This window comes from Papaver somniferum, unplaced genomic scaffold (assembly GCF_003573695.1).
Source record: "Papaver somniferum cultivar HN1 unplaced genomic scaffold, ASM357369v1 unplaced-scaffold_150, whole genome shotgun sequence".
In the NCBI taxonomy this organism is placed as follows: Eukaryota; Viridiplantae; Streptophyta; class Magnoliopsida; order Ranunculales; family Papaveraceae; genus Papaver; species Papaver somniferum.
The window spans coordinates 2,003,445-2,021,730 of NW_020624377.1; the positions used below are offsets into that span (position 1 = coordinate 2,003,445).

Genomic DNA, 18,286 nt, shown 5'->3' on the forward strand with positions numbered 1-18,286 from the left:
CATAAGACATTATGCAGCTAAAAAAAATTAATGCATAATGTCTTATGCATCTAAAAAAAAACTGATGCATAACCAGAAAAGTGAGAAAAGTAATGCATAAGACATTATTCAGCTAAAACAAAATAATGCATAATGTCTTATGCATCTAAAAAAAACTGAAGCATAACCAGAAAAGTGAAAAAAAGTAATGCATAAGACATTATGCAGCTAAAACAAAAATAATGCATAATGTATTATGCATCTAAAAAAAACTGATGCATAACCAGAAAATACTTCAGTATGTAAATACTTCACTACTGGTGATAGATACTGGCATTTTGATAGACTTAACAACATATTTCATTATTCGAAAATAACTACAATAACTACATTTTGATAGACTTATAATGTTTCAAAAACCAAAAGATGTACTAAGAAACAACAAAAACAGTATTTTCAGTACACTTGTAATGTATGTACTGTAAATGAAATGCTTATTAACCAAATTCAGTTGGTATTGACAAAATCAAAAAGAAAAACGGTAGAATAGAACAAGGGCTAGAGGAAAGAATTGTGGAAAAGGAATCTGGCAACATCATCGATATAACATTCTGCTGCACGTTAAAGCCTGTGATAAAAGAAAAAGAGAAATCATAACACTACTTGTTTAAAAGTACATTGTATTGTATCAAACTTACTTAATTAAGACATTAATAGGTATCTGACTGAAATACATACCTGACACAAAATCATTCTTCAGAAAGTTCATACTGTCGGATAAGATTGAATGCAAAGTTCATACTGTCGGTGAGTCAACCAGCTCCACATATTACAGATGCAAAATTTCAAATCCTCTAAAGTTGAAAACGATGTAACCTCATATGCAAAATGATATTGCTTATGGTATACATGAGAATAGATGGAGAAGTCTGGTTTGGGAGCAACGTCAGACATGTTAACCCTGTAAATGATCAAAAAATTAACTAAATCTCTGAATGGATATAAGTTATACATATTGATATGTATTGGCATCTACTGTATTGCACGATACATACTAAGAGCGCAGGCTATATGTAGTACGTATTGGTATGTAACATGTAGAATAATTAAGTCTCTGAATACCTATACGTTATACATATTGATATGTATTGGCATATACTGTATTTTAGTAAGATATATTTGCAGGCTATATGCAGTACGTATTGGTATGTAACATGTAGAATATATTTTACAACATATCAATATGTTTTGAGTTTCATCTTCTATAAATAGAAGAACTGCAGCTATATCAAAAAGAGAATACAAAATTACTACACGATCTATCTAACAAAACAAACCTATATCAAAAAATACAGTAAAACAAACCTATATCAGATTACAAAGAAACTAAAACAGAACAGCAGCAGAGAAAAGGTGATTATAGTAACATACCTTGTTCGAATCTGAGATTAACCTAATTCGATTTTAAGATACCTAATTGAAACACACAAAAATAACAATGTAAATCGAATGGAAACTGAATTGAACAATGTAAATTATCATAAAACTGAAATCATAAAAGAAAGATAACAATGTACATCATAGACAACTATTCTGATAGAAATCGGATCAGAATAAACCTAATTATTCATCAACATTCCAAGAACAACAGCAGAGGAAGATGATTTACGAGATAAATACCTTGTTCGAATCTGATTTCGAAGCACAGATGATTTACGAGATAATAGCTGTGATGAGCCTAATTGAAAGACGCTACCAGATATTGTGATGAACCAAAACGCAGGAGCAGAGAAAACCAAAGAGAAACAAATCTGAGATGAAAACAAAGAGAAAGAAACTGAATTTGATTTGTTCGTGGAGTTGCAGAAAGGGTATTTTTGGTACTTTTGAAAAACTTGTCTTGTGTGACCCGCACGTTTTGGACTAGGGAATAAATATTCTGGTCCAAAAACATGTTTTTGGACCAGCGAATAATTTTATTCTAGGGGTGGATTAGAGAGTAACCGGTACTGGGTTTCCTGGATTACCTAGTAATTCCTAGTTTCCCTAAAGGTCCCTACTTCAGGCAAACTTTTGATCCACTAGGTGATGGAATCGTCACCGTTGATTTTGATGCTTGGAAGATACAACGAAGAATGGCTCACACTGCATTTACAGCGACCGAGTTCAAAGATTTACTTTCTAGCACGAGCCTTAAAGTTGTAGAAGAACAGTTAGTTCCACTATTAGCTCATGTAGCGAAAACTGGATCCCCCGTTGATTTGCAAGAGGTGTGTTCGAGATTTGCTTTCGTTATCAGCATGAACGCTACATTCGGAGTGCATGAAAGTTACCTCTCTTGAGTTTCCTCCAAATGATTTGGCGGAAGCTACCGGAAAAGTTCAACAAGGTATAGTTTATCGGCATGTTATGCCAATGTTTTCGTGGAAGCTAATGCGCTTGTTCAATATTGGTTGGGAAAGAGAGTGCACTAAAGCTCTTAAAATAATAGAGGCACGCTTCTACCAACTTATTTCTCAAAAGAGGAATGACATGCTGCGTGGAATAAAAAGTTTCGATCTCTTATCGTCTCACATCAAAGCTAGAGAACAAATTAGTACTAATATTTCTTCATTGCCAACTAAAAATGATGACAAATTCCTTAGGGATACCATGTTGAGTTTGTTTGCAGCCGGAAATGACGCAGTATCATCTGGTCTCATTTGGTTCTTCTGGTTGGTTTTCAAGACCCCTGTTGTCGAAGCAAAGATCTTGGAAGAATTGAAACTTTTATTTCCTCGGAAAAGAGAGAACACCTGGAGACACATGAATGTCCATATGTTTTTGATGCACGCAATTTGAGTGGGCTAGTGTATTTGCATGCAGCCATATGTGAATCGCTAAGATTATATCCGCCGATTCCTCTAAACGGTAAAACCGCTTTAAAGGAAGTTGTGCTTCCAGATGGTAGCTTAGTAAAACAAGGAATGCAAATAATAATCTCAAACTATTCGGTTGGAAGAATGTCATGGATTTGGGGTGAAGATTGTCTGGAGTTTAAGCCAGAGAGATGGATAGACGATAATGGGAAGCTAATTCGCCATGGAAACATGTCAAAATTTGTTTCATTCAATTTAGGACCAAGGACTTGTTTAGGCAAAGATATGGCATTTACACAAATCAAGGCTGTTGCTGCAACTGTTCTCTTCAATTTTCAAGTTGAAGTATTGGAAGGCCAACATAGTTCCCTTAAACCAGCTTTTACGCTTCATATGGAGAAAGGATTAAAAGTCAAGCTACAAAAGAGAGTTATTTGAATATACTCTGCCTGATAAGTATGATGTTACAATTGCTAGGGTCCACTGTAGTCTGTTTGGAGGGTTAGACTCTTCTATTAGCCTTAGCTTGACCGCTTGAGGGTAGGTTCCTCTATAAGCCCTTATCCATCTTTTTTATATTCTTACTAACAACATCCGCATATGCAATACTGTTTTAGAAATCCATCATTGTTGCCAGTTATACACAATGGTATTGATTTAGTATTGTGCTAGTATTTTACACCTCCTCTGGCAGGATTCTAACAAAAAGCGGATGGAAAAGATCATCATCAGCAGAAGTACCTAGTGAAAAAAAGCGGAGACATTGATATGATGATGGGATGTTAATTCGCCATGAAAACATGTCTAAATTCGTTACGTCCAAATTAGGACCAAGGACATGTTTAGGTAAAGATATGGCATTTACACAAATCAAGGCTGTTGTTGTAGCTGTTCTCTTCAACTTTCATGTTGAAGTACCGGAAGGCCAGCATATTTTCCCTAAACCAGCTATATTACACTTCATATAGAGAATGGATTGAAAGTCAAGCTACAATAGAGAGCTATTTGAATATGCTACCTGATAGGGACCATCCTTCAAATTATGGATTCTTATCTTCCTCCTTATAGGGAGGTTCAGGGTTCGAGCCCTCTTAATAGCGATTACTATTTCTAGTGTCTATTAAATTGATGCAACAATAATGTACTCCTGATAAGTAGGCTATGTGGAAACTGGTTCAAATGCATGTGCTAGTATTTTACAGTTTCTTCTGGCAGGTTTCCAAAATTTAAAATTGAATGCTAACGGCGGGTGTCTTAGTTAGTAGTTACTTCCTTCAGCACAGGTTATTTTCTAGTTATGGAATGGAGGACCAGGATTTGGCAATTGCACTTGAACAAGTCAAGTTGGCTTGACAAACCAGAGCTACATAACATTCGTTCAAGTGTGCGTGAGTATGAGTCATTAACCTTACACGAACGTGCATGAGTACGGCATGAGACGCAACCAGTTACTAGGAAGTTCTGTAATGCATAAAAGTTAAATTGCAAGAGGGAACTAAACATGTACTCTCCCATGTTTATAAATGAATGCTTCAAGGATGGCAAAGTCTTAAACACCCAAAAATTACGTTAAAAAGGTTTAAAAAAATAAAAATAATCAACCCATCCATATTGAATTATATAGATGCTGATCACAAATATTTGCACTCTCTATAGTCTTGTAGGGGCGAAATACCTTACAGCGCTAACCCACAACCTCGCCCTCACTAAAATAATTACTGGTATAAGCGAAAGAGAAATCATGCGAAGGAATACAAATGCGACAAAGGGGACAAACACGAGAACACCCACACGACGAGCACAACACGAAGAGCACGAAAATGCAACGCGAGAGATAGCGACATCTTCCGAAAGCCTGGCGAATAAGACAGAATGAACATGGATTAGCTAACAGAGATTTGCACGTAAACTCAGTTGTCTTCTACCATGATGACCGGCTATATAAGGGTTCAAATAATGAAGAGAGAGGCAGGTTGAAAAGAATTCAGTCAAGAACAAGAGTTGAAAATCACCACTAGAGAAGAGAAAAACATTAGAGTTATCTTATCATCATCATCTTTCTTATATGTATAAATCTTTGTGATATCAATAAGAACATCATTTTCTCCATACAAAGCTTGTGTAAAGATCATATCTAGTGTCAAGGGGTGTATAATATCATTAATGTTTGAGTTTATTTTCATGAGTTAGACTTAGTGTTCTTATCACTTCTTTGGGTGTAGTTGTGGGATTTTCCGCAACTACATTTTGGCGCTAGAAACAGGAAGGATTATCCTCACCTGCTAGCTAGTAGCTAGAAATCATCATCTCAGAAAAAAGTTGTCTATCCTCACCTACGAATTTATTTCAGATTTTAGTGTTCGGACCGAAATCACCACCTGTTCAAACTAAAACCAGTTTCACCACCACCATCTTTTATTCCTCGTGAAAAACTTGTTGATTGATTGGTGGGAACTGTTATCTTCATAAAGTTTACGACACTCGATCCATTTTGCAGATCAAGCAGATAGTGTGCAGGAAGGCTCAAAATCTTCATCTTATTTAGAAAATTCTCTTTGTCAAAAATCTAATCAAATCTCATGATGGCACGAAGAGAGAAGGCAGATGTAGAAGGAAGCAAAAGAATGGTCAAAGAATCTTCTGTCCACGGGAACATGCAATGGATCAGAAAAGGTGATGAGAAAGAAAGGGGGCGCGTTGGAGTTACCATCGAACAAACAGAAGCTAGCATCACTGAAAGAGAGTATAAAAGAAGATTCGCGCAATGGAAAGAGAGGGAAAGAGCACTAATCGCAGAACGGGTGAACCTCGCGGTCAAGTATGGACGATTGTTGATAGAGATTCATAACCTGAAAAGAAAGGTGCGAGAATATGAATTGGAGATAGAGTATGGGGAAAGCAACAAGCGATACCGTAGAGCGAGAGAAGTTGCTGAGAGAGTTCAAAGAGAAGCACGACTGGACGAACAAATACGAAACAATGCATAAAAACGACTGGATATGAGAAGATCAACGCGAATGAACCATTGCAAGGATGGGGGAAGAACAAATCGACACCAAGTATGGATAAGAAGGAATAATGACGAACATCAACAGTGCAACGCCATAATATCAACTGCAAAAGATGTTAAGGCGTTTCACGATAAAGTGTTAAGGCGAATCTTTAAACACGACTTCAATGGAACAAAAATATACCCGAGAGGGAAGGAAGAACCCTTGAAGGAGTGGCAGAAACAACCGATAGTATTCTGTGCAGAGGATGCCCCGAAAGAAGGAACACCACATGAAAACTTGGTCGTGACCTTAATAATGAAATCAAACTGTCGAGATGTAGACAGTGCGATACCAACCGTGGCAGTTGACAGAGTTTTGGTGGACAGTGGAAGCTCTGTAGATGTGCTATTCTACCATAAGTTCAAGGAGATGGGATATGATGACATAAACCTCGCACCAGTGGAATATGATATATTCGGCTTCAACGGAACATCGACAAGACCCAATGGAGAGATCACGCTGACAATACCAATAGATACGTTGGAAACAATAGTGACATTCAGTGTCGTGGAAGTGGATACCCCTTACAATGCGATTATAGGGAGGCCCTGGATACATGGAGTGAGAGGAATTGCATCCAACTTCCACCAGTGCATTCGCTTCCCCGTACCAGATGGGATTGGAGAAATCAAGGGATACATCATACAGGCGAAGGAATGTAAAGATTTGAACGTACGACATCAAAAAGGACGAAAACAAAGAAAGAAAGATAATAAGAAAGGGGTGAGGGAAGTTAAACAAGAGAGAGAATTCCAAGTCTACATGGTAAAAGCAGCTGAAGGCAAAGGAATCCCCGGTGAGATCCCCGAAAAAGAAGGAGACCCAATACACCAGATAAGAGAGCCAACGCCACAGGGGGAGCCTACACCAAATTTCACAGCTGAAGAACCTACAAAAGACATCAATCTAGGAACAAAGGATGAACCTAAAATGATAAAGATAAGAACCACAATGGAGGAAGAAGAAGAGAAAAACCTCATACAATTGCTCAAAGACTACCAAGATGTCTTCGCATTGAATATGGATGAGATGCCTGGCATAAATCCTTCTCTTGCCTTCCACAAATTAATTATTAATCCAGCTGCAAAACCGGTTAGACAAAGGATCCGAAAGATAGCAACGATGTATCACGAGCAAATCGAGATCGAACTACAGAAGATGATCGAAGCGGGAATTATTAGACCAGCAAAATATGCATAATGGGTCGCAAATATGGTAATAATCCCTAAAAAGAATAAGAAGATTCGCATTTGTATCGATTTCACCGATCTAAATAAGGCATGCCCAAAAGACATCTATCCACTGCCAGATATCCCCCAGACTGTAGAATCTGTCACCAGATACGAAAGGGTATCATTAATGGACGACTATTCAGGGTATAACTAGATATCGTTAGCAGAACAAGACCAAGAGAATACGGCATTCTTCGCACCAACAGTCCTATACTGTTACAACCGAATGTCATTTGGATTGCGAAACGCTAAGGCCACCTACCAGCGAATGGTGGAAGAAGTGTTTAAACCATGGGTACCCAGCACCTTAGCGGTCTACGTTGACGACATGATGGTAAAAAGCAAAAAATCTGTTAATCACGTGAAGGATCTGGGAGAAATATTCGAGCAAATGCGAAAAATTAAAATGAAGATAAATCCGACGAAATGCATCTTCAGAGTCGCGTCAGGAAAATTCTTGGGATACATCATCTCCAAGGAAGGAATTCGGGTCGATCCCATCAAAGTACAACCTATAAGCGAAAGGCCCTCGCTCTCCACCATCAAAGATGTACAAAAATTAAATGGCCTGATCGCATTGTTAGGAAGATTCGTATCACGCTCGCCTGACAAGTGCAGGAATTTCTTTAACATCTTGAAGAAAGGAAGTAAATTCGCATGGACACAGGAGTGCGAAGCCGCTTTGTAAAGCATAAAAGACTAGTTGGCAAATCTATCAATGCTACAGAAACCTGAGCCAGGCGAAGAACTACTGATATACCTGGCTACCACACCTTATGCACTCAGTATTGTGCTGCTACGATCAGACCGATGGGTAGAAAAACCAATCTACTACATCAGCAAAACTTTCAACTCTGCCGAGCGAAATTACACTAAGATAGAAAAACTCCTCCTCGCTTAGTTTACGCGACTCAGAAACTCCGAATTTACTTCCACGCGCACAAAGTCAAAGTACTCACCAAAACACCCATTGAGTCAGTGTTAAAATCCTCCAAAAGAGGGGGAAGAATCGAGAGGTGGAATGCACAGATCGAACAATTTAGGTTGAGTTACGAAGTTTTATCCTCACCAAAGTCTCAAGTAATAGCATATTTTATCGCGGAATTTCCCATAGAAGAAGATGATCCTGTGAGCGAAATGATGGATATTGACGAAAAACGTCCTGATTCGGAAGACCTACTTAAGGTGGATAACCCAAAAAGATGGGAAATATTCGTGGATGGATCAGTGAACAGTCAGGGAAATGGGATAGGAATTGTCTTTGTCTCACCATCCGGGGAAAGAATAGTCTACTGTTTCAGATTGGAGTTCGAAACTACGAACAATGAGGCTGAATACGAAGTCGTCATACACGGATTGAGACTGGCAGTCGAAATGGGGTTGGAAGACATCATGCTTAGTAGTGATTCACAACTAGTCATTCGCCAGTTGGATGGGCGATACAAAATCAGGGTTATGGATATATCTCGAAATCATGTGTTGGTAAAGCGTTTCGCTTTGATCGGGTTTATCTTCACCTAATGATGAAAGTCATAATGTTTCAATCACTTTGAAAATCTCTTTGAAGAGAAATAGTGTAACAACTATATAACGTCCTCTAAGAATGTTTCAATGGTTGTAATGAGAGTTTAGGTCAATATAACCAATGATGGATATAAGCATTGAGTGGTAACACATATGTGCATAAGTCCTATTCCTTAATCCGAAGTTTGCGAACTTTGTTGATTGGGAGAAACAGGGGGAATTGGCTTTGCCAAGTCCGCAAACTCAGTCCGCGAACTGACGGAAGTTCTCTTACCGAGAATTTCTGCTGGGATTTTCCAAAAACTCGTTTGCGTGCTTAGTCCGCGAACCTAGTCCACGAACTGGCGGAAGTCTCCTTGCCGAGATTTCCTGCTGAGTTTTGAAAACTCTGCCGGTTGCCTTAAGTCCGGGAACTTGTTTGCGCACTTGAGTGGGTTATGATCTAAATATGTGCTCTGAACATGAAACTTAAATTACTAAGGAATGCAGTATGCAAACCGTGGCTATAAAGTTCATGAGACGATTCAATCGAATCGAATCATCTTTGTTTTAATTGTGTCTTGTGTAGTTACATAAGATCTCATAGAAATTGAACAACTCTCTAACTAGTTCATTTGAGTCAATTGAACTAGTTATGGTGAAGAAGAACAAGGTTAATATGAAATGCTCATATGGTTAACCTTTTGGATTACTATGTTGAACCAACATACACGTACACGTCTGGGCACGGTTTTCACAAACCCAGTAAACGTATATCTCAAGTGTGTGTGACAAGCTAATTTTTCGATCTAACGGTTGAGAAATATTAGCTTGAATCTAAATCAGGTTTTCATCTAACGGTGAATATTGATTGCTTTGTACCTAAGGAAAAACCCTGATTTAAAGACTATATAAAGGAGACATCTAGCATTGGGCAAAACGAATCCCCACACTGTGTGATACTAGTGCACTCGCTAGAGTCGATTCTCCTCTAACCTTTGGTTTTCTTCTCTAAAACCAGGTTAACGACTTAAAGACTTCATTGGGATTGTGAAGCCAGACCGATACTACTTTTATCGTAGTTGTGTGATCTGATCTTGCATCTTCTATCGTACGAGTATAATCTTATTGATTTGATTGAGATCGTGAGAGTTCTCCGATAGGAAAGATAAAAAAGTCACAAACATCTTCGTCTCACTGTTTGTGATTCCTCGATGTCCTCTTGTTTATACACATAAGACTGTTGAGAGGTGATTGATTAATCTAGGCTATTCTTTGGGAATATAAGACCGGATTATCAATTGGTTCATGTTCATCTTGATTTCATATCATAAGACGGAACAAAAACCTAGGGTTCTTCTGTGGGAGACAGATTTATCCTTTGATAGACTTTTCTGTGTGAGACAGATTTGTTTATTATCAAGTCTGCTTTTTTGGGTTGCAGCAACTCTTAGTTGTGGGTGAGATCAGCTAAGGGAATCAAGTGCGTAGTGTCCTGTTGGGATCAGAGGCGTAGGAGTACAACTGTATCTTGAATTAGTGGGAGACTGATTGGGGTTTAACTATAGTCCAGTCCGAAGTTAGCTTGGAATAGGCTAGTGTCTGTAGCGGCTTAATACAGTTTGTATTCAATCTGGACTAGGTCCCAGGGTTTTTCTGCATTTGCGGTTTCCTCGTTAACAAAGCTTCTGGTGTCTATGTTATTTCTTTTCCGCATTATATTTTTATATAATTGAAATAATACAGGTTGTGCGTTAAAGATTATCAATTGGAACTTACGTGAGTTGTAGATAATGAAACTCCAAATAGCAACTGTCCTCCGGAGGTGCCTTTAACAGTTTTTCGAGTTGATTCTTCTAAAAACGTTTATTTGCCCAAAAACCTACAAACAAATTTATTAGTGATAAAATGAGTCTCAGCTAATGTATTTATGGGTGAAAATGTGTCACACTTCCGTGTTCATCGTATATCCATATTCACTTCCTACAACAACCCTGGAATTTAGAGGATAATCATTATTTTCTTTCTTTCTCATCTCTCCTGAAACCAAGAGAGGCGGCATCATTAGAATTCGCAGAAGATGAAGCTGTTATATGTTGGTCAACTTAATAAGGAAGAAGAGTTAGGATCTGATACTGAGAATCACTGAGAAATTGGTGAAGAATAATTCAAAGATTATGTTCTGGTGAGTGGAAACTGAATCAGAGGAAGGTGTTGCTCAATATTTTGTGGGAGATCTGAAATGGAAGAATCGAAAATGGGTTCTGAATCTGGTGTTGATTTGAGGAAGATGGGTATGCTTCAGTTTTTAGAATGGTTGTTTGATTTAGGGTTTGATGGAGATTGAATCTGAGCGGTAGGAGTTGATTAAGGCTGAGCTTAAAGGGTTTTAGTTAATTGATTCCAGATCAAGCTTTCCAGGCTCTGGTGGATCTGTGAAAGAGAATTGAGCAAGGAAGTGAGATGGGTTTTTGCTGGTGGTCATGAATTGCTGAATGGAGAGTATGATTGGAGGAGTCTGCTGTTGGATGGTTGAAATTGAGTTTTGTTGCTCGAAATATGAAGATGGGTTAATTGTTATCACTGTTTCGAGATTGAGATGCTGTTGTAGAATGAAACAGAAGGTGTTGGCTCTGTGGCTGTGATGGACTGGTGGTGTATGGCCATTGATGCTGGTATTGAAGCTTAAGCTGGTTTGAGCTGAATGATGCAGAGATGGTGTCTTGGTCAAGAATTGGTAGATTTCAGGTGGTCTGTGGTTGCAGTTCAGTGACTGCATTATTGGTGCCATTGAGGAATTGGAGATGGGGTTCATGAACTGCAGGAGATCGATCTTACGGTGGTACTGTTTCCCTGAGCTGAGATGGGATGCATGCTTTGCAGTGAGGATTGAACTTGCAGCTGTTTGTGCTGAGTTGCAGGCAAGACTAATTATGGCAGCTGCCACTAAGCTGAGAGTGCAAGTTCTTTTGAAGCTAATGGTGATGTTTGCGGCTGCAAGTTGAAATGGAATGAGGACTATTGGCTCGAGGCTAATGTTTGTGCTTGAGATAAATCGCAAGAACTCGTATTGCTGTTTATGAGTTGCTTCAGGTGGAGATATAGTTGTGTTGGTGATGTGTGGTTTGTGAAGAAAGTAGACGGAAATTGATTGTTCAGCTGAATCTGGTGATGGGTTTGATTGTCTAGGAGGAGATTATGAATGGGTTTCGTCTTAATTAGCTACTGTTGGGTTTGGCTGCAGTTTGCAGCTGTAGTTAATGTTACAGGAATTATGAGGCAGTACTGTTCGAGGAGACGTAGTCGCAGTGGTGTGATTGAATTGCAAGAGATGGTGTATGGAGCTGATGGAGTTGTAATGCTAATTGATTTTGGTAATGGACTGAAGCGCACTGTGGTGGTAATGTTGTTGTTGCGCAGGTAGAGATTGAAGTATGAAAGGGTGGTTGCTGCGAAGGATGAAGCTCAGATGAATGTTTAGATGAGCCTAGGTCACCGGTTATGGAGCTGGAGTTGTGTTTGAAGATGCAGCTGAGTTGGTGACAAAGACAAGGATTTGGGGGCTACTGAAGAGGTTATGCTGCAGTTGAACTAGACTTTGTTGTGTCGCAACTGAGGAGAAATGGAATCAATGGCTAGGTCTGAAATTGGCATAAGATGGAGCAGCAAAAGGGCAGTCATGCACAATGATTGTGCAACACAAAAGTTGTCCAGTGCAAAATGGCTTAGGCCTTGGCAGTAAGGACCAAATCAACTGAGTTAACTCGATGACTCATCCTGACTCGGCTGAGCCTTGACCGAGTTGACTGACAATGACCGGGTGGCTTTGCCGGTCACCAGAGCTACTTACCGGCGACTTTCCCGACAATTTCCGGTAGGTTTCCGGCCAATTTTTGGGACTTCCGACAACACTTTTTGAGCAGATTTTCTACTTGGGTATTGACATGTGGACTTGGTGAATATATTGGTATGGGCTTTTGAAGGCTTGATCTAAGAAAAGCTCCAAAAGAGGTAAAGTTTCTACAACTTTGGGAGGATCACGTATTATTCTTGGAGCTAAGGAGAGAACCGCTTTTGTTTACGCTATTAGGGTTTGCTTTGCTTTCATCTTCTTTATTTGATTATTGATTATGATGAACTCCATAGCTATGAGTAGCTAAATCTTATATTATTGGTTAAAGATGTAGTCCTATATCTACAACTTGTACTTGATTAATGCATTAGTTTTCTCTCTTGATTATCGTTCAAATCAAACAACATAAGTCCTCCCAATAGACCCGACGGTTCAACTGAGTTGGTTATTATAACATAGACACCAGAAGCTTTGTTAACGAGGAAACCACAAATGAGTTGGTTGTGCGTTAAGTCTAACTGAGTTGGTTATTATAATATTTTTGGTACTTACATGAGTTCTACTACTGCTGAAACAAATATTAAACGTGAAGGGAGTGTGCAGGTTTCCATCCTACGCGTGAGAAGATAAACAGGAAAGAAAATATTCACCGAGTTCTTCACAAGGCTTAGAGATCTCTGGAAAAGATTTGGAAGATATTCTATAAGATTTTTTCACAAGATTTGGTTAGGATTGACCTGTTTCCACTAAACAGGGGTGGTAATTGCGTTGAAATAAAAAAGGGAAGGATATTTTATCGTTTGGAATAAAACATGGCAATGAAGATATTCACGGATTTTTGTTATTTATCTTTGGAAGATTTTGCGCATTAATGGGAGAAGATATTCTGTAAGACTTGGTTTTATTCTCACAGGAAGTTTGGAAAGTTTAAGGCAAAAAAGGGAAGAAAATATCTCGAAGATATATTCTGAAACTGCCGAGTAATGGAAGAATTTTTGGAGTGATTGAGCGATATTTCTAGGTTCTGCTGGATATATAAAGAGTGCTGGTGTTTCATAGAAGGGATATCGAGAGTTGGGGAGAAGGACAGAGGGTTGCAGAGCAGATTTCTCTGCTGCTTCAGAGAAGAAGAAGAAGAATTTATAACGTCCACTGACTGTCGCAGAAAACTGTCATTTATAAACAGTACTCGCAACAGTCAGTTTGGCACGCTTATTTTTAATTTGCAACATCTCTTGTAACCGTTAATTCTGTAACGCCAGTACAGCGTTGCAGATTCGTTGTATCATTAGTTTTCTTCAATAAAAACACCATTTGAGCTATAATTATATTTTTGAGTGTGTTTTCATTATGAGAAACTAAACCCCAACACTGGGTCGACGGAGGAAGCCGAACTTCACACATGGGTGAATTTGTATTATTTTCTATATGACTTTTGCACTTATTTTGAATTGATTTATGATTCGAATTAATTAGTTATTATTTTATTAGATGGGTCATGCTTGCTTAGATGTTTGATGTACCATGCTTACGATTTATAACTAATGTTTTGAGGATCTACTTTGGCAAAACAAGAGTCGATGTTTTATTTATTTATTGAGCGATTATTGTTGAGAATAAATAATTGAGCCCTATGATATGAATGTGGTGGAATCCTAGTCCCAGTAACTCTCTCTTTTATTACTTTTATTAAACCTTTAAATTTAATCTTCACAAGTCTTAGAGTTCGAATCTTAATTACTACAACAACAAATTAAAAATCACATCAATATAGCCATCCAGTGGAAGTAGATAAAGGATACCCAGGATAATTCTAGGCACCCATAAATAAGATAAAGGCCAACCAAATGGTATCCTTTTTGCAACTTGTATTGATGATGTCGATTGTCCAGTATCCTCCATGTGCTCCTGATAATGCTTGCTTGCAATGAAATGACGCTTTTGGTCTTCTTCGAATTCTTCCACCAACAACAGCCGCCTCTTACGTCTCAAACCCACTTCTTCTCTTTAATTTCTTTTCGTCACTAAAACAGTCGTGCTTTTCAGACAGATATTTGCATCACTAAAGCCGACATGCTTTTCAGATAGAAATTAAGAAATAGAAGCAAATATGAGAAATAGTTAGTCTCCAACCGCAATTGCACATGAGATGAGACTTTTGCGTTGTTTCTTCTTCTTTTGTTTCAAATGACTCCAAAGTACCTAAATACTCAAAAACAATCATAAGATACATAATTTACAAGAAAACTTAGCAAAGAAAGCATAAACAATAGATAAATATCAAGGTGTTTTAGACACCTATCAAGAATTTCCAATAAAATCAAGTCCACGATCACGACAAATTTGGCTAATCAAACAAGGGTAGCCTAATATGTTGATGTGAGAAGTCATCGTCATCATTTGAAAGATGATAAAAACACAAATATCAAGATTTGTATTACCGGATACAAGGAAGAAGACCAATTCAATCGTCACTCTTCAGAATGTCATATTATAATAACCAAAGGATGACTTAAGAGCACAACCATAATTCACGCACACACGGTTCGCATTCTAAAAACTTATTTTATACAAATGTCAATGTATGAAGTCTCAGAGTTTATATAATCTTCGCATTCTCATGCTCGCATGTCTATACCTGATCATCTTAAAAGCATAGGCTGATGAACGAAAATTGCATTCGCATACTAAATTTAAGAATCTTCCTCGGAGATAGAAAGCGAGGGCAGATAGGTGAGAAGTGCTTCCCACCTCAGATTTAAATATTATATTAACCAAAGCATGACTTAAAAGCACAACCATAATTCACGCACACAGGGTTCGCATTCTAAAAACTTATTTTATACAGATGTCAATGTAGGAAGTCTCAGAGTTTATATAATCTTCGCATTGTCATGCTCGCATGTCTATACCTGATCATCTTAAAAGCATAGGCTGATTAACGAAAATTGCATTCACATACTATATTTAAGAATAAAAATAAGAAATCCCCCCAATTGGTTACTTTTAGGAAATTGAATACGTAATAACTACAAGCGCCTCTCTGTGGAAACGAACTCTTTCTTATCATATACTTTAGGAAAGTGAAATTATTTTTGACGCATTGATGTAGTTTTGAAAGTGGTAGTAAAGTTCGTTCAACTCGGACTTGATAAGATTGGGTTGTAGACTTAAAATAAAAATAGAAAATATATATAAAAAAAGGTTTGTCACAATGTCGAGAGAGACTGAGACTTAGGATTTCACCACTAATCACATTCAATTGGTTCATATAATGACTCATAACAATTCTAGCTCTTCTGTTGACTCTTTTTTTTGCCAAAAGTAGATTTTATGAAGCATTAGATGTAAATCACAAGCATGAGGCATCAAAAGTTCCTAAAACCCAGCATGCGACATCAAACAAAATCAAAACTAATCAAGAAAAATCATAAATCGATTAAAACAAGTGCAAAAGTCATAAAGAATCAATTACAGTTACCAAGTGATTGTGAAATAGGTCTTCCTCCGTCATCTCAGTGCTGGGGTTTAGCTCCTCATATTAATCAATTTCTCAAAATACATGTTTATAGCCCAAAAGTTGATTAAAAGAGTGAAAAGAATAAAATCAGTGAATCTGCGACGCACAGAAAGCGTCCAGAGAAGAACGACAGGAAAGAAGTGCGTCTGTTGCTGTTGTTTTAAGACTGACAAGCGTCTGTCCTTGTCACAGTCGAAGAACGACTGTCTTTAGGAGTATGTTCTTCGTGTTCTTCGTGCTCTTCAATGGCAGCAGCAGCAACAACAATAGTTTCTGAAATCTCTTGATTCACGCCTCCTGAGCTCTCCTATTGACCCCAAACTCCTCGTCTTTCTTCTTAGGACTCTCAGCAACCTATTTATACACCACAAGACGATTAAATCTCTCCCAAATCGCTTCGAAATCTCTTCTTTCCTTCCTTGGCAGTCACGACAATAATTCCTTCCATAAATTGTTTCACGCGTTTCTGAGCTTTCCCACTTATCTCAAACTCTTCCTTAGATATATATGTATATTTGGAAAGAGTTTACTTGCCTTTAATCTCCTTGAATAACAGATTTTGAACTCATGAAGCCGTGTTTCCTTATTTGACTTTGATTCCAATTCCCGGCTATTCTAGCCCAAGTTGATCGGTCCAATTGCTTCTAATGAACTTGTTAAGTCATATCAAGTCCAACCCAATCAATTTCCGGTGTTGAATCTCTTTAAAACTTCCCAAAGCTTCACGTCCAAAATCTGCAGACGTGAGGTATCTTTTCCCGCCAAATCTTTTTGATTCAAATCGTGAAGAAGGTGGGTGTCCCCCTATCCTGTGATGTTCTCCCTTTAGCAGCTGCCTGGAAATAGGTTACCCCTTATCCAAAATCGAGGGTCCGTATAGTAATTTTCTCCCACGAGCGCAAAAACCACTTTTTTAGCCAATTTCGCCGCAAAAGCTTATTTCTCCAAAAATACCTACAGGGACATAAAAAGCCATAATAAATATAAAGTCGAGCACTAATAATATATACAATTGAGATTATATAAGACACAAAAATGTGCCTATCAAATACCCCCAAACTTATTATTTGCTAGTCCTCGAGCAAATCAAATAGAAAATAAAATCCTAACTCACTGTCGCAGGCATCGTCGATTGCATTTAGCGTATGCAATAAGCCTTTAAACCCCTAGGTGTCCCTAGTGGCCGAGTTATAGTCTCGGGAGGGCTTACAAGAGATATACCCACAAAACCATTACTCCAGACCTTAGCTATCTACGCAGAACCTTGGAAGGCACTAAAGAATCTCCTTGGTTGGCATACTTGTTGACTACAGGAGGAAGTACCCTGATGCGAAATTCCAATTGTTGTACACGAGTTTGCACTCAAGCATACTAAAATTCATATAATGTGAAAGAGCTCTACTCAAATAGTTGCACTATGGACATCAATATCCGGAGTCAAAACTAATCACATGGATAGATCAAGAAAATGGATATAGAAAAACATAGATGGTTTTGATGTTTACTAAGTGAACGGCGTTTCCCATATCTGTCTGAAGGCCTCCGCAAAAATGAACCTATCCTAATGGATTGAGATATTAGTCTGACTAATATCAACACACTGGCATATACAAGGGTACCAATGGTCAACTTTATTGAATTTATTCCTTTTGGTCAAATGGTCTGGTCTCAATTTTTTTTATTTTTTTTTATTTTTTTCTTTGTTTTTATAATAATTTTTTTTTCATGATATCTCAATCATTCTAATTCACCCTAGCAGTGGTAACAACTTGAATCGTGTGCCCCACCTAATCACTTAGAGAAACATAGTTTAAAATGAAAAAAATAAAAATAGAAGTGAAAAGGACTCAACGAAATATGGTGAAACTATCATGTTATTTCTAACACCTGAGCTCTGTGCCTTTATGAATAGACTCTTCTATATGTTGCCATCTAATCAGATTGGTTCCTCAACTCCTACGATCAAAATGCTTCCATCCACTTAGATTAGTTAGTGTAATCCTAAATAGGCATAAATTTCTAAGCTCTGGAGTTTATAAATGCAACTAAAAAGTTTCTCCCATACCCCCAAACTTAAATCTAACATTGTCCTCAATGTTCTAAAGATAAAATTAAAAGCATGAACAACGAGAAATTGTTACCATTTGAAGCAAAAGAGATAAGGAAAGATATTACCGTGTCGCATGAATGTTGGGTTACCTCCCAAGAAGTGCTAAGTTTAAAGTCTTCAGCCAGACTAAGAAAGGATTAGTCACCTCATAGAATCATAAAGTAATAGCCGAAATTTT

General features: G+C 38.0%; 1 protein-coding gene across 1 annotated transcript; it reads left to right on the forward strand.

Moving 5' to 3' along the window:
- The first annotated feature begins 2,114 nt into the window (after window positions 1-2,114).
- On the forward strand, window positions 2,115-3,275 carry LOC113335909 (alkane hydroxylase MAH1-like). The gene is made up of 3 exons (XM_026581925.1): window positions 2,115-2,297; window positions 2,410-2,768; window positions 2,801-3,275. The coding sequence occupies exons 1-3, from the start codon at window positions 2,115-2,117 to the stop codon at window positions 3,273-3,275; spliced, it is 1,017 nt and encodes a 338-aa protein (XP_026437710.1).
- Window positions 3,276-18,286: the final 15,011 nt, after the last annotated feature.

Coding starts and splice junctions, on each gene's coding strand:
- LOC113335909 (XM_026581925.1), top strand. CDS start 2,115: ATGGCTCACACTGCATTTACAGCGACCGAGTTCAAAGATTTACTTTCT. Junction 2,298..2,409: donor GCATGAACGCTACATTCGGA/GTGCATGAAAGT, acceptor TTTTCGTGGAAG/CTAATGCGCTTGTTCAATAT. Junction 2,769..2,800: donor TTATTTCCTCGGAAAAGAGA/GAACACCTGGAG, acceptor ATGTCCATATGT/TTTTGATGCACGCAATTTGA.